This window comes from Sturnira hondurensis, unplaced genomic scaffold (assembly GCF_014824575.4).
Source record: "Sturnira hondurensis isolate 20B ecotype Veracruz unplaced genomic scaffold, ASM1482457v3 Scaffold0021765, whole genome shotgun sequence".
In the NCBI taxonomy this organism is placed as follows: Eukaryota; Metazoa; Chordata; class Mammalia; order Chiroptera; family Phyllostomidae; genus Sturnira; species Sturnira hondurensis.
The window spans coordinates 1-15,877 of record NW_028094396.1 but is presented as its reverse complement, the minus strand read 5'-3'; the positions used below and the strand labels follow the sequence as shown (position 1 = coordinate 15,877).

At 41.0% G+C, this 15,877-nt stretch overlaps 1 protein-coding gene across 1 annotated transcript; it reads left to right on the top strand.

The window, feature by feature from the left end:
- Window positions 1-6,939: 6,939 nt before the first annotated feature.
- Window positions 6,940-7,338, top strand: LOC118978300 (transmembrane protein 230-like). The gene has a single exon (XM_037033673.1). The coding sequence runs from the start codon at window positions 6,940-6,942 to the stop codon at window positions 7,336-7,338; it is 399 nt and encodes a 132-aa protein (XP_036889568.1).
- Window positions 7,339-15,877: the final 8,539 nt, after the last annotated feature.

Here is a 15,877-nt window from a genome sequence, read left to right as displayed (position 1 = left end):
GGAATCATACAGTATTTGTCCTTTGATGTCTGGTTTATTTCACGTAGCATAATGTCTTCAAGATTCACCAATTTTGTAGAATAAGTCAGAGCTTCCTCCCTTTTAGGGCTGAATAGTATTCTGTTACATGCATGTGCCACATTTTGTTGAGCCATTCCTCCATTCATCTGTTGCCTACTGTGAGTAAGGTTGCTAATGTAACCGATGGTTATTGGTGCCAGTTCAACACCAACAGGAATCCCCAACTTGGGGTGCAGTGAAGAAAAAAACTTCATTCAGTGCACAACAGTGCAAGTGTGAGACAGCAAGGCCAGTATGGCCAGTAAGGCCAGTAAGGTCAGCATGGCTGTGAGGCCAGCATGGCCCTGGGGCCAGGCCCCTCTCCAGATAGACAGTCGTGCTCTGCTCCTTGCTCATCTGCTCTGCTCTGCTCTGCTCTGGCCAACATCTTCAGTGTTTTTAGTTCCAGCTGGGAAAACAGTCTTCCATGGAAAGGTAAAGTGCACTCCCAGAGTCAGAGGGAAGCTGACTTTTTTTAATCCTCACCAGAGGACATGCTTATTGAGTTTTAGAGAGAGGAAGAAATACAGAGGCAGCATGAATATCAATTCTAGAGAGAAACATCAATTGGTTGCCTCTTGTACATGCCTAGACCATGGTTATGTGCCCACAACTGAGGTTATGTGCCCTGACCAGGGATTGAACCTGCAACTTTTGCTGCATGGGACAACGCTCCAATCAATTGAGCCACCCAACGAGGGCAGGAGTTGGCTTATATAGACGGAAATCCCCATCTTTAGTCCCTGATTGGTCCATCCTCATGCAAATGAGAACTCCAAATTCTCACGGTTTGGTCCAAAAGGAATTGTCCTGATTGATCAGAAAGGAGCTGCTCTGATTGGTTGGTGAAGAAGCTGATGGGGATAGAGCTCTGCAGCTCCAATTGGATGAGGAGAAGTTTCAGTCCCATTGGTTGAAGTAGGATTAGAGGAACTACTTCATAAGGGCTGACTCAGCTGGCAGAAACAGTGAAGGCAGGCAGTTCAGTGCAGAAGCAAGTAGTTCAGTGCAGGCTTCTTCCTGATGGGCAGTTTGCATGGGAGGCCCCTGTGTAGAAATGGCTGCTAGGGTGTTTTTTGTGTTTGTTTTTAATTTGAGCCCCCTTAGTCACCAGGAGCCATTTTTAGTAGAAAAATTCTCAGAATCTACACGATGAATATGTACACCACAGTATAAATGTGTTACCTTGAATAGTTATACAAATATCTGTTCACACTCCTGCTTTTGATTCTTTTGGGTGTATACCCAGAAGTGGGATTGCTGGATCATATGGGAATTCTATGTTTAATACTTTGTGGAGTGGCCATACTGTTTTCCACAGAAGCTGTACCAGTTTTGCATTTTTATTAGCAGTCGTTCTAATTTCTTTGCATCCTCACTAGCACTTGTTATTTTCTGTTTTCTTGCTAGTAGCTATTCTAATGGGTGTAGTCTCATTGTGGTTTTGATTTGCATTCCCCTAATGGTTAGTGATGTTGAGCATCTTTCCATGCACTTATTGACCATTCAAATATCTTCTTGGTGATATGTCCATTCAAATCCTTTGCCCATTTTTAATCTAGTAATTTTTGTTGTTCATTGTGTCCTTTGGTGCACAGAAATTTTAATTTAAATATAGTCCAATTCAGCTATTATTTTCTTCTGTTGCCTGCGCTTTTAGTAGCTCCTAGAAAATTTAAAATTACATGTGGCTCACATTATATTTCTGTTGGATGGTACTGGCCTAAAAGCTTGATTAAATTCAATGATGGAAGAATAGCTCACAGGCAATGCTGTGTATTACACAATGGATCCCTGCAGGTTTATAACACCAGGTTGTCTCACTAGAAGCGATGCTAAGTTTGTTCATCTGGTCAAAGTGGTAACTTGCAGATATCTGGATTATAAAATATTTTTCCCTTTGCGGTTTCTAAATAATTTGTGAGATAATACTCTGAGAGCAGAATATCTTTTTACATATCATCAAACCTTGATACCAGTTAACCCTCAGTGAATCCCACATGTACGGAGCAACACTAAGGCTATGTAATCGGTGAGTCAGACCCTATATGCATGACCCTCATAAGGAAGGCATTTCAGATAACTCCCTGCAATTTAGAGCCCTCAACTTTTCCATGGCTGCAACAGTCAGAAAACAAGCCACGTCTGCCCTTTCCTCCATCGGCCTTCCTAAGGGCTGTAAGTAATCAGTAACTGTACTTAGCACTTACCAGTCATTTCCATTGTAGCTGTACCAAAAGTTATGCAGGTCGCATTTCCATCTTGTTACTGGCACTAACCCTCCACTCCCGCATTTTTGAAAAGGGCATTTCTCATGCACTGAAACACTTCCCTCGTGTCTTTCACCTTGGTCCCCACTTCTTTTTTCTTTTGTTTTCCAACCACAATGACCTATGTACCAAGGCTGGTGGTTCTTAGAGCTTCCAGAGCTACAAACTCCCACAGTGCCAAAGAAGCTTTGTAGGCCCAGAGTCTTCCCTGGTTCAAGCTGTGCTGAGCCCATGTGAAGTGGGAAAGATGACTTTTCTAGGGCACTTTCTCTCAGCTGCCAAAGTGGCACCTCTGTTTGTGTTCCTCTGCCTTACGGAATCAGTTGTGAAATCACATTCCTCACTTTTTGTTTCAGTGGCTAGAATTTGGCTCATCATAAATACCCAGTATAGACACCTCACCCTCTCCTGATTCTTCTTTTCCCCCCAGGTGCCTGAGCAAAAACACTTTCCCACTTCCTTTAGCCAGATCAGCTCCTGGTACCCATACCTACTCTTCTCCAGAGGGATATGAATCTCATTTAGGCTCCAGATGGGAAAACTAGTCACACTCTACACGACAGTACCTAAGTAAGAATAAACACTCAGGAACATTTCTAAATTTTCTTCTATATGTTTGTGTGGCTGTGAGCCCAAATGGTTGGTAATGTCATCAAAGAACTCCAGCTAGGTCTTAAGGTTTAGTCCCATGATAAATAGAAAGAGATACTTCTGTTGTTACAATAACATTGACTATATTTCCCTGTGGGTACTAGACATACCAGGGAAATCAAAAATATCTAATTACTGTGTTGTCCACTGGAAACTAATCTAATATTATATGTGAACTATAATTGAAAAATAAACTATTTTTAAAAGAGAGATACTTCTGACTCTTACAGAAAAGACAGTAGACTCAAGAATCTCAGAACAAAGGAGTAAACTAAGATTATGCAAAAGTGGTATAAAATGTTAAACCACACAATTTCTAGAAGAAAAACACAGAAAAAAATCTGTAACCTTGAGTTAGGCAAAGATTCCCTTAGCATCAAAAAATGATTTTAAAAATTAATAAATTGGCCTTTTACATTTTAGGTTAGTTTTATTCCTAGGTATTTTATTTTCTTTTTTGAAGCAACTCTAAATGGGATCATCTAATTATTTTCCCTTTCTGTTAGTTCACTAGTATCATATAAAAATGCAACTGATTTCTGGATATTAACTTTGTATCCTGCTGCTCTGCTGAATTCATTTATCAGTTCTGATACTTTCTTGGTAGAATCTTTGGGGTTTTCTATTTACAGTGTCATGTCATCTGCAAATAAAAATATAAGTTTTACTTCTTCCTTTCCCATTTGGATGCCTTTTAATTTTTCTTGTCTGATTATTGTGGCTAGTACTACCAGTACTATGTTGAATAAGAAAGGTGAAAGAGGACATCACTGTCTTGTTGCCAACCTTAAAGGGAACACTTGTAGTTTTTGCTCATTGGATATGATGTTGGCAGTGGGTTTGTCATATATGGCCTTTATTATATTTAGGTATGTTCCCTCTATTTCCACTTTGCTGAAAGTTTTTTTTGTCATAAATGGGTGCTCAATCTTATCAGATGCTTTTTCTGCATCTATTGGCATGATCATAGGTTTTCATTCTTCATTTTGTTTACATGGTATATTACATTTATTGATCTGCAAAGCTGTAACCACCTTGCATTCCCAGGATAAATCCCACTTGATCATGGCGTATGCTATTTTTGATGTATTGCTGTATTCAGTTTGCTGATATTTTGTTAAGGATTTTAGCTTCTATGTCCATCAGGGATACTGACCTATAATCGTCTTTCTTTGTAGTGTCTTTATCTGGCTTTGGAAGTAGCATAATGCTGTCCTTATAGAATAAGCTTGGGAGCCTTCCTTCCTCTTGATATTTTTTGAAATAATTTGAGAAGGAGAGGTATTAGTTCTTCCCAGAATGTTTCATAAAATTCACTTGTGAAGCCATCTGGTCAAGGGCTTTTGTTTGTTGTGAGTTTTTTGATTACTGCTTCAATTTCACTAGGTGTAAGCTGTCTATTCAGACTTTCTGGTTCTTCCAGATTAAGTTTTGGAAGATTTTGTACTTCTGAGAATTTGTTTATTTCACCCAGGTTGTCCAATTGCTTGGCATTTAATTGTTGATAATATATTTTTTACAATCCTCTATATTTCTTAGGTGTCAGTTGTTATTTCTCCTCTTTCATTTTCAATTTTATTTATTGGGTTTTCTCTCTTTATAAGACACTGAAGAAATAAACTGAAGGAGATATAAATAAGTGGAAGCACATACCATGTTTATGGGTAGAAAATATTAACATCATTAAAATGTCCGCACTACCCAAAGCAATCTTTAGAGTCAACACAATTTCTGTGAAGATTTCAATGTCGTATTTCATAGAACTAGAACAAATACTTTAAAAAATTTTATGGAATTATAAAATGACTCATCTAGCAATAGCAATGTTGAAAAAGAAGACCAAAGTTGGAGGAATCACTACTTAAGATTAAACTATACTATAAGGCTATAGTCATCAAAACAGCATGGTACTGGCATAAAAATAGACACATAGATCATTGGAACAGAATAGAAAACCCAGAAGTAAACCCACACCTTTATAGTCAATTAATATTTTTTTAAAGATTTTATTTATTTATTTATCTTTAGAGGGGAAGGAGAGAGGGAGAGAAACATCAATGTATGGTTGCCTTTTGTGCATCCCCTGCCGGTAGTTAGCCTGCAAGGAACCAGCCTGCAACCCAGGCATGTGCCCTGACTGGGAATTGAACTGCGGTCGTCTGGTTCACAGGCCCGCGCTCAATCCACTGAGCTACGCCAGCCAGGGCTATAGTCAATTAATATTTGACAGAGGAAGCAAGCATGTACATTATGCTAACAATAGTGTGTTCAATTAATGGTATTGGAAAAATTGGACAGATAGGTGAGGAAAATGAAATGAGACTACCTTCTTTCACTATACACAAGAATAAATTCAAAATGGAGTAAAGACAAATGTTAGACCTGGAACCATAAAAATTACAGAAGGAAAATAGGCAGCAAAATCTCAGAAATTGCTCATAGCAATATTTTATTGGACATATCTCCCCAGGCAAAGGAAACAAAAGAAAAAAAAATAAACAAATTGCACTACATCAGAGTAAAAAGGTTTTGCACAGCAAAGAAAAACATAAAAATAAAAAGACAACCCACAGAATGGGAGAACATATCTGCGGACACACCTGACCAGGGGTTAATATCCAAAATTTTTATGTAGCTTATAAAACTCAAGACAAAAAAACCAAACAACACAATTAAAAAATGGTCAAAGGACCTGAATAGACCCTTCTCCAAAGAGGACATACAGATGGCCACTAGACATATGAAAAGATGCTCAATGTCACTAATCATCAGAAAAATGCAAATTGAAACTACAACGAAATATCATCTCACACTTGTCAGAATGGTTATCATCAATAAATCAACAAACAACAAGTGCTGGTGAGAATGTGGAGAAAGGGGAACCCTTTTGCACTGTTGGTGGGAACACAGATTGGTGCAGCCCCTGTGGAAAGCAGTTAGAGATACTTCAAAAAAATTAAAGTGAAACTGCTGTGATCAGCGATCCCACTCTGGGAATACATCTGAAGGATCCCAAAACACTGATTTGAAAGAACATGAGCACCCCTATGTTCATCACAGTGTTATTTACAACCACCAAGGTATGGGAAGCAGCCCAAGTGTCCATCAGCAGGTGAGTGGATAAAACAACTATGGGAATTTTACACAATGGAATACTACTGGATCCTAAAAAAGAAGAAAATTTTGCCCTTTGTGACAGCATGGATGGATCTGGAGAACATTATGTTAAGTGAACTAAGCCAGTCAGAGAAAGACAGATACCACATGTTTTCATTTATATGTGGAATCTAGTCAATGTTGTGAACTAACAAGCATAACAGAGACAGGCTCTATGAATAGACAGGGAGCAGGCCAAAAGCAAAGTGCGGGGGGTGAGGTTACAGGGCAGAGGGATTGAGTGAAAATGAAAAAGGACTGATGGGCATGGACATGTAAAACAGTGGGGTGATTGCAGGCATAGGGGCGTGTAAGGGGACTAAGTAGTAATGAAAAAATACAATAAAAAATAAATAAAATAAAGTTAATGAATTGGACCTAGTCAAAATTTTTTTAATGTTGCTTTTTGAAAAGACACTTTAAAAAATGATGCTATGCCACAGAATGGGGGGAAGTATTTGCAATATACCTATCTGTTAAACGACTTATAGCCAGACAATATAAAGAATTCTTACAGCTCAATAATAAAAATACAAACAATGTAATTTTAAATGCACAAAAAATTTGAACCAACATTTCACCAAAGACGATATATGAATGGCTAATAAGCACATTAGTTGATTTTGAGCATTCGTAAGTATGCTAATTAACACCATAATGAGGCTGAGCTGGTCTGGGCGGGGTGGGGCAGGTGGCACTTAGGTGAGGGTATCATGAGCGTCTCTGTTTCCATCCGAGCTGTCGTCCAGGCGCTCAGCGACTTGACGCCTTGGGCCAGCTGTTGCTGTGTCAGCGTATTACAATGCCATCTCATACCAACCTGGCTCCTGGAATCCCCAGTGGTAAAGCGAAATACTCAGGGCTGTCTAGCACAGGTGATGGTTACACTGACCTTCAATTTAAGGAACGTCCTCCTAAGATCCCACATAAGGCCATTTGGCTTGCTACAGTGCTGTTTTTGATTGGCACCTGTCTCAGTGTCATAGGCTCCCTCCTGCTGGTGGGCTGCATCAGCCAGGGGGGCAGCGAACGGGTGGGGGCAGGGGCGCAGACCGGCGCTCCTGTCCTGCTCAGTGGCATCCTAGTGTTCCCGCCGGGATTCTCCCACCTTGGCATCGCCTGCCACGCGTCCAAAGGCTGCCTGGGTTACTGCTGCGATGACATTCCAGGCTTTGACGACCAGCACCCACCTCAGCCCTGAGGAGCAGTCAGATGGGACTGAGCTCGGCTTTAAGATACTGAGCAGAAACTACAGCTAAGGGCTAAGGAATCCTGCAGTTTGCAGATGTTTAACAAAACAGTGACCAGGTTTTATGGGTCCAGTCTAAAGGCATTAACTGAGCTTATAATTAGGTAATTAAAGCACACTCTGTTTTTCATCTCCTGGCCCTGACAAAGAGCTAAGCTTTCCCAGGTGAACCTTTATCATGGAAATTACCAGGTTAATTGTATGGAAAAATGCAAGGTCATTCTGTAGTAAAAAGTGTGACTACCATCACCCTGTTTGGAGTTGAGCATTTCTTTTAAACAGTCTTTATTGTCAGTTTGTTCTTGTGGCAAATGGAAAAATGTGATATACAAAATTTCTTATTACTAAGTAATTTATTTTGAAAACTTCTATTTAAAAATAACTTATCCCCTATGCTCTAACTTCATGTTCTAGTGGAAAACCTTGGACAAACCAAATATTAGTGTGGATGCATCTGTAACACTATGAGCAATCAGGAATTTTTTTAAACCCTAGAGCAAGTTTTCAAAATGTAAACACTTTCTCTGTTCCCCCACTCCTTGGCCAGCTCTGGTCTAGCTCACCAATAGATTGGGCACCACGTACAGTAATTTGGCTAGTTCTATCCTCTATAGATAAGGATGTTCTATAGACAATGTCTTTAAGGACTAGACCTTTGGTTGTTTTCTAAGGAAAAATACAGATAAGTGGTTGTTATCTAGAGTTTACAACCCCACTGTCAGCACCTTTCATTATGGTGTCATCTGCTGAAGATCTCAAGAACTCACCTGGATCTGCAGGGGACTAGATTGCCTTAGTTTGATTCTTGGCTGGCAAAAAGTGACTTACATTCAAATGAAATTAAATGCCGCCATCTAAAAAAAAAAACAACCCACAGAAATGCCATTGTACACCCATCAGAATAGCAAAAAAATTTAAAACACTGACTATGTCATCTGTTGGCAAGGATGTGAACCAACTGAAACTCTCCTACAATGCCATTGGAAATGTAAAGTGGTACAGCCACTTGGAAAATGAGTGTGTCAGTTTTTAAATATACTAAACATACACCTGTCATTTGGCGTAGTCATCGAACTCCTATTTACCTGAGAAAATGAAAACGAACACTAAAGTTTGTTCATGAACATTCATATTCAGCTTCAGTCAGAATAGCCCCAAACCGAAAAGAACTCAAATGTCTCTCAACAAGTAGATAAACAAAATGTGATATAGTCATACAGTGGAATACTATTCAGTAACAAAAAAGAATAAATTGTTGATATGCCAGTAAGATGAATGAATCTCAAAATAATGATTCTGAGAGAAAAAAAGCCAGACACAAAACAAGGATACCTTATAAAATTTTATTATGCAGAATTCGGAAAAGAGCAAATATCCCTTCAGCCACAGAAAGCAGATTGGTCTTTCCGTGGGGCTAGGAGCAAAGGGAAAGATGGACTGCAAACATGTACAAGGAAACTTTGGGGGATGATGGACGTGTTCTATGTATCGATCACAGGGGTGATTTCTCAGGGGATGCCTCAGTCAAAACTTGTCAATTTTATAAATTTACAAAGTAACAAAGAGACTTAAAGAAGAGGGGGAGTTGGAAGCTGAGAGCCCCTCACATTCCCAGAGAGGTTCAGAAAAGACTTCTTTCTTTGGGTGGGAGGGTGAGTGGGAGGCTGGAAACAGACTGGACCAAGTGCCAGACAGCTATGGTCAGAAGAAAGACATCTCCCCTGTCCACGAGGACCATTCCAGTGGTGATCAGTCTGAGCCCTGTGAACCCTGCACACACCCCACCTAGAAGGCTTTCACCTTCCCAGCCCATCTGTCACTTCTTGTAAGACTCTCTTTCTCCAAGAATTATCTTCTAATTTATCTCTGCCCATTCTGCATTCAAAGCATGATTTCTAGTAAATCATCTACATTTCCTTTCAAAGCTAGTTGTTGCCAACAACTATATGCGATTTTTGGGTCACATGCTATTACCAAATGTTGGAAAGGAAGTGGGAAAATAAGACCCTCATTCACTATGGGTGCAGCCATTCTGAAGGACAACTGAGTGCCTTAAAATCCAGCAAGTTGACCTCTGGGTATACACCTGGGAAATTCTTCTAGGGAACACAAGGAGATGTACATAAGGAAGTTCACTGCCACACCGCTGAGGGTGACCTAAGTGTCCATCTCTAAGGAATATACAAGCAAAACATGCGGTATACATACAACAGGATAATGAACTACATTTTTATATAAGCAACCTGACTTGATCTCAAAAACAGTTGAGAGAGAAAAGTAAAAACAGAATGAGATTTATAGCATGATTCTATTTATGTATCACACACCCACATAAAACAGCCATGTATGTTTTTGTGAGGGTGCCCATCTATTTAAATAAGCATCCATCGGATGGATTAAAATGACTACAAAGTATTACAGTGGATTCCTATGGGAGGCGGACAGTGGATGAATTAGAAGTGGTGGAATGAAGGAGGAAAGTGAAGAGAAAAAAAATTTTTAAATTTCTTAAAAAGAGAGAAGGTTCTGCCCTGGCCAAGTGGTTCAATTGGTTGGAGCATCATTCTGTAGACCAAAAGATGGCGGGTTCGATTTCTACTCAAGGCACATATCTGGGTTGTTGGTTTGATCCCTGGTTGAGGTACATACATGAGGAAACTGATGTTTCTCTCTCACATCGATGCTTCTCTCTCCCTTCTTTCTCTCCCTTCCTCTTTCCCTAAAATCAATTAAAAGATGTTCTCGGTGAGGACTTTAAAAAGAGAGAGAGAGGGTTCTTCCATGGATAGATGATGATATTCCATGAACTAAAAATGGGGCTAACTGGAACATGTGTAAAGGATATAAAAATTTTTAAATAGAGATAAATAGATATGTTTTGTTTGTTTTTCATACTCAAAATGAATGAACTATTTGCTGGTATGATGTATTGGTTTTGTATTGCTTCCATAACAATGTACCACAAAGTCAGTAGCTTAAAACAACATAAAGCTTATTGTCATAAAGATCTATAAGCAAGAAGTCCAACAGAGGTCACACTCGGCAAAAATAAAAGGGTCAGCAGGCTGCATTTCTTCCTGGGGGCTCCATGGGAGAACCCATTTCCAGGCTGTAGAGGTCAGCCACATTCCCTGACTCACGGCCCTCTTCCTCCATCTTCACAGCCAGCAAGGGCAGGTCTAGTTCTCACCTCTGCTTCTCTGATTCTGACCTCTTCTGCCTCCCTCTTTCAACTTTCAGATCCCTGTGAGTATACTGAGTCCACCGGGATAAACCAGGATAACGTCCCTACCTTAAAATCAGCTGACTAATTCTCCTTTGCCATGTAAGGTAGCATATTCATAAATTCCAGGGATTAGGATGAGGATTTTGGCATCCATTTACTTTGACTACAAATATTTGGGCATATGGCAAATAGTGAAAACCACGTATTCCTTAGTATTGTGAATCAGCTGTTCTTCAGCCAAATAACAACAACAATGACAAAAAATGTGTTGACTCCTACTAAGTGCCAGATCCCTGTGGTGAGAGCTAATGTTGTAGTACGGGTCAGAGATTGGGGATTTGGTGATTTTTCCCTCCCTCGCAAACAGAATTGCCATTCTGGCTTATTTTAGCTAAGGGATAAATGAGAAGTCATCTGATGAAGCTGTAGTCACAACTGGTCATGGTAACCTTCTAAAAGAGATATTTACATTCTTTTTAAAAAGAGCACCCTAAACCAATGCTTCTTAAACTTTAATGTGCGTACAAATCACCTGGAATCTTGTTGATGCGATTTTGTAACAGTAGGGCTGGTGTGGCACCTTAGACCCTGTGTTCCTGACAGGCTCCCAGGAGATGCTGCTGCTACGGCTGCCTCTCTAGGACACCAGTTCGACGAGCCAGGCCCTAACTCAGATAAAGCTCTGATCCTGAGCAGTCCTCAGTCCGACCCTGCCACCAACCCATCTTTACAAAAATGCCTCCTTCTAAGAAGTTATGGGAGCCAATCAATTTGCCAAAACACCACACTGTGTCACTAACAAAACATAAATAGCAGAGAGGACAATCTGCCTCCTGGTAATGGCCTTGGTTTTCAACAACGACAGTTTCTGACCAAGACCCACATTCATCCCAGAGATATGGAGCATGGTTTTTACGATGCTTGATATAATGATGAGTTTCCTGTCTCCTAGACCAGGACCCCCAACAGTCAAGGCTTATGCCTGGCCAGGTTGTGACCCAATGACCCAGTTCCTGGATTTATACCTATTGTTGGAAATTTATAAGGTTTGAGCTATTTCAGAATTCCCCTAACAGACAAGGTAATAAAGTCTGATAACATTCAATTTATCTCTCTAATGGGGTAAGGTTTTACGTGCTAGCTCTTTCAGGGTGGGGGACTGACGAAGTGGGGGAGAGAGGAGCAGGAGGGCAGAACAGAAGCAACAGAATCTCTATAAGTAACTTAGATAAACTTTATAGGGACCTCTGGCCAATGAGACAAACTTAGTAATGCTCATGGACCATTGGGAAGACACATTGTTGCCTCAAGGTGAATAATGTAATTTTTAAGGCTGAGGAATGCAAGTTTCTATTTATATATATCACTCGACTGTTCCTAATGAACAAGTGTGGGCAATATTATCTCATAGTACGATTCTGAACACTGATTTACTTTGGTATCCCTATGACTTCCCCCAATTTTTTTGGGGGGGTCTCAGAAAGACCTGTCACTCCTGGTAAATGAAGCAGAACCATACCTACAGTTACATGCCTTCTGTCACCTTATAGGCCTCCTTCCCACTTTACCTTGGGTGGGTTGTTGCTAACAACTCTCTTGTATGGCCTAACTGCTGGAGCTCCCTGGCTCAAGCAGCACAGGTTCAATAGAAGCAGTACCTCTACAACACAGAGGACGGTAGAAGGCACCAATCTCTGTAATACAAAAAGGAATCTACTCTGGCTAGACCTGGACTTAAGGCTATCCATTCATGTAGCGCCTAAACTGGATGTTTTCCATGAGAGCTGTTTTCTCTTGTAGAACAAATTAAGTTAGGAGGGGTGACTATTCTCTCCCATCAAGGCTTTCACCCAAGTAGTAAAAAGTAAAATTGCACATATTGAATCAACTGGACACCTGGAAAGGATGTAATGTTGTATGTCAAGTATTCTTCAATTAAACATGTAGACTTGTACATCAGGAAGTAGCTGTTAAGACACAGACCTAATATCCATCACTATATGGATGTAGAGAAGGAATGCTAGATAAGGGAAGTAAATAGATCAAGATCAGATAGGCAGCTGGTGGTAGTCTGTGTTCAAACTCAGATGACTTGTTCAAGGTCACACGTGTCTACTTGATGGCAACACTGGAACTAAAAAACAGCTTCAACTACCAGGCTTTTCCCCCGCTACAGCCTCCCTCAACCACAGAATACCCATGCCTGTCTCTGACAGAAGGACACCTCGTTACGCATTCAATAAATGCCTTTGAAGATACTCACTCTGAGGGCTGAGGGTCCAGGCCGTCTATGGGGGAAAGGATAAATGGAACTAGATGGTAATGCTACTGATCTCACAGTCATATCAGCCTTCCCTCTAATGCCATTTTTATGGCTTAAGATTTTAAATTATTTTCCTACCCAATCCCTCTTCTGGCCATGTGTGATTACTATTTGCTATTTCATGTTTATTTCCAGCCAGGTAAATTTTCACTCTTTGTTCTAGCACTGGGTTTTTCTCTTTGATTTCATCTCATCTGCCCCATGGGGGCAGCTTACCTTCCTACCCTTCTGTTCATCTCACTCAGTTATTCCCACCTCTCCTCATTCCAGCACTTTCATACTTTCCACTTCCTCACTCCCTATCACTTCTCTTGGAATGATGACACTTCTCTTGGAATCATGGCTCCTGAGTTTCTTGTCCTCACCAAAACTGGATGGCTTTCTCTCCCTGCTTAAGGGGGAAGAGCAGTGAAACCCTCAAATGTCATCTTTCATCTTATTTTCTATTTTCAGCACATATCCTATTTATAACTCTGTCTCCTTCTTAGCAGATTGACACAGCACTGTCCTTACTTCCCAGAATAAAGGCAATTCAAGAATAAGAGGCAAGTCCAGGCTCCCAGGATTCTTCTGTAGTTGGGCATTTCTTAGGAGCTTCTCTGTCAGAGTTTGAGAAGTGTCTGCTGGCAGCTGTGCTTCTCTGAGCCCACCTTCCGCTGTCCTGGAAAGTCCTTCCATATAGGGTCTTCTTCCTCGCAGATTTCCCTTCCTGGCCATGCGTGAACCAAGCTTATATTAATGGTGGTTTTTTATTCCCCTAGCATATACTGACTGTACAATAAAAAATATGTACGACTTCTGGCCAAGATAGAGGCATAGGTAGACACACTGTGCCTCCTCGCACAACCAAAATAAGGACAACAACTATTTAAAAACAAAATGAAAACCAAAACTGACAGAAAATTGAACTGTATGGAAGTCAGACAGCCAAGGACCTGAAATAGACACATTCATCCAGACCGGTAGGCAGGGCGGAGTCAGGCAGCCAAGCAGAGAGGGGTCCGGGCACAAAAAGCGGTGACACCAGGCACACAAGGTACCCCAGGTGTGTAAGATGGCAGCAGGCAGACCCTGGGTGGGGAACGGCAATGGGCAAACCCAGGGAGGCAGCAACTGTGAAGCGAGGCACTGTGCACAATGTAGCTGGCTGACATTCCCACATTCACACACAAATAACTGGGGAGCGAAATACACCTAGCAACCCATGGTCCCAGCACCAGGAAATAAAGCCTCCAAACACCGACTGAAAACACCTGTGGGGGTCGAGGTGTTGGGAGAGACTTCCAGCCTCACAAGAGAGTACGTTGGAGAGACTCACAGGGTCGTAGAATGCACACAAGCCCACTCACGTGGGAATCAGCACCAGAAAGGCCCAGTTGGGTTGGGGGAAGGGACTGAGGTCCCACAGAGGGCAGAGCAAGTGCCATTGTTTCCTCTCTGGCTCCGCCCCCACATGCAGTGTCACAATCCAGTGACTGGGTTGCCCTACCCTAGTGAACACCGAAGGTTCTGCCCCTTACTATGTAACAGGAATGGCAAGACAAAAAAAATGGCCAAAATGGAAGGACAGATAAAAGCTCCAGAAATAATACAGCTAAGTGACAAAGAAATAGCCAACCCTTCAGATGCATAGTTCAAACCACTGGTGATCAGAATGCTCACAGAATTGGTTGAAACTGGTCACAAATTAGATGAAAAAATGAAGGCTATGCTAAGTGAAATGAAGGAAATACACAGGGAACCAACAGTGTTGGGAAGAAAACTGGGACTCAAATCAATGAAGTAGACCAGAAGGAAGAAAGAAACAATGAAACAGAAATGAATGAAGAAACAAGAATTCAAAAGAAGTGAGGAGAGTCTTAGGAGCCTCCAGGGCATCTTTAAATGTTCCAACACCCAAATTATAGGGGTACCAGAAGGGGAAAAGGAAGAGCAAGTAGAAAAGGTATTTGAACAAATAATAAAGGAGAACTTCCCCAATCTGGCAAAGGAAATAGACTTCCAGGAAATCCAGGAAGCTCAGAGAGTCCCAAAGAAGTTGGACCAAGGAGGAACACACCAAGGCACATCATAATTACATTAGCCAAGATTAAAATGAAGGAGATAATCCTAGAAACAGCAAGAGATAAGGGGACAGTCACCTACAACGGAGTTCCCATCAGATCAGCTGATTTCTCAATAGAGACCTTCTAGGCAAAAAGGGGCTGGAAAGAAGTATTCCAAGTCATGAGATCCAAAGACCTACAGCTAAGATTGCTTTATGCAGAAAAGCTTTCATTTAGAATGAAAGGGCAGATAAAGTGCTTCTCAGATAAGCTCAAGTTCAAGGAGTTCATCATCACCAATTCCTTATTCTATGAAATGTTAAATGGACTTATCTAAGAAAAAGAAGATAAAAAACATGTATTGTAAAATGACAGCAAATCCCCAGTTATTAACAACAGCACCTAAAACAAAAACAAACTAGGCAAACAACTAGAACAGGAGCAGAACCACAGAAATGGAGATAACATGGAGGGATAGCATGGAGTGGGAGGGGGAGAGGGGGAAAGAAGAGGAAAAGGTACAGAGAATAAGTAGCATAGATGGTAGGTAGAAAACAGACAGGGGGAGGGCAAGAGCAGTGTGGGAAATGTAGAAGCAGAAGAACTTAAGACACATTGACACAAACTAAAGGGGGGGATTGTGGATGGGAGAGGGTGTGCAGGGTGGAGAGGAATGAAGGGGGAAAATGAGACAACTGTAATAGCATAATCAATAAAATATATTAAATAAATAAATAAAATTTAAAAATATTTAGTTCCTGGCTGGTATAGCTCAGTGGACTGAGCACAGGCCTGAGAACCAAAGGATCATGGTTTGATTCCCAGTCAGGGCACATGCCTGGGTTGCAAGCCAGTCCCCAGCAGGGGATGCATGAGAGGCAACCATACATTGATATT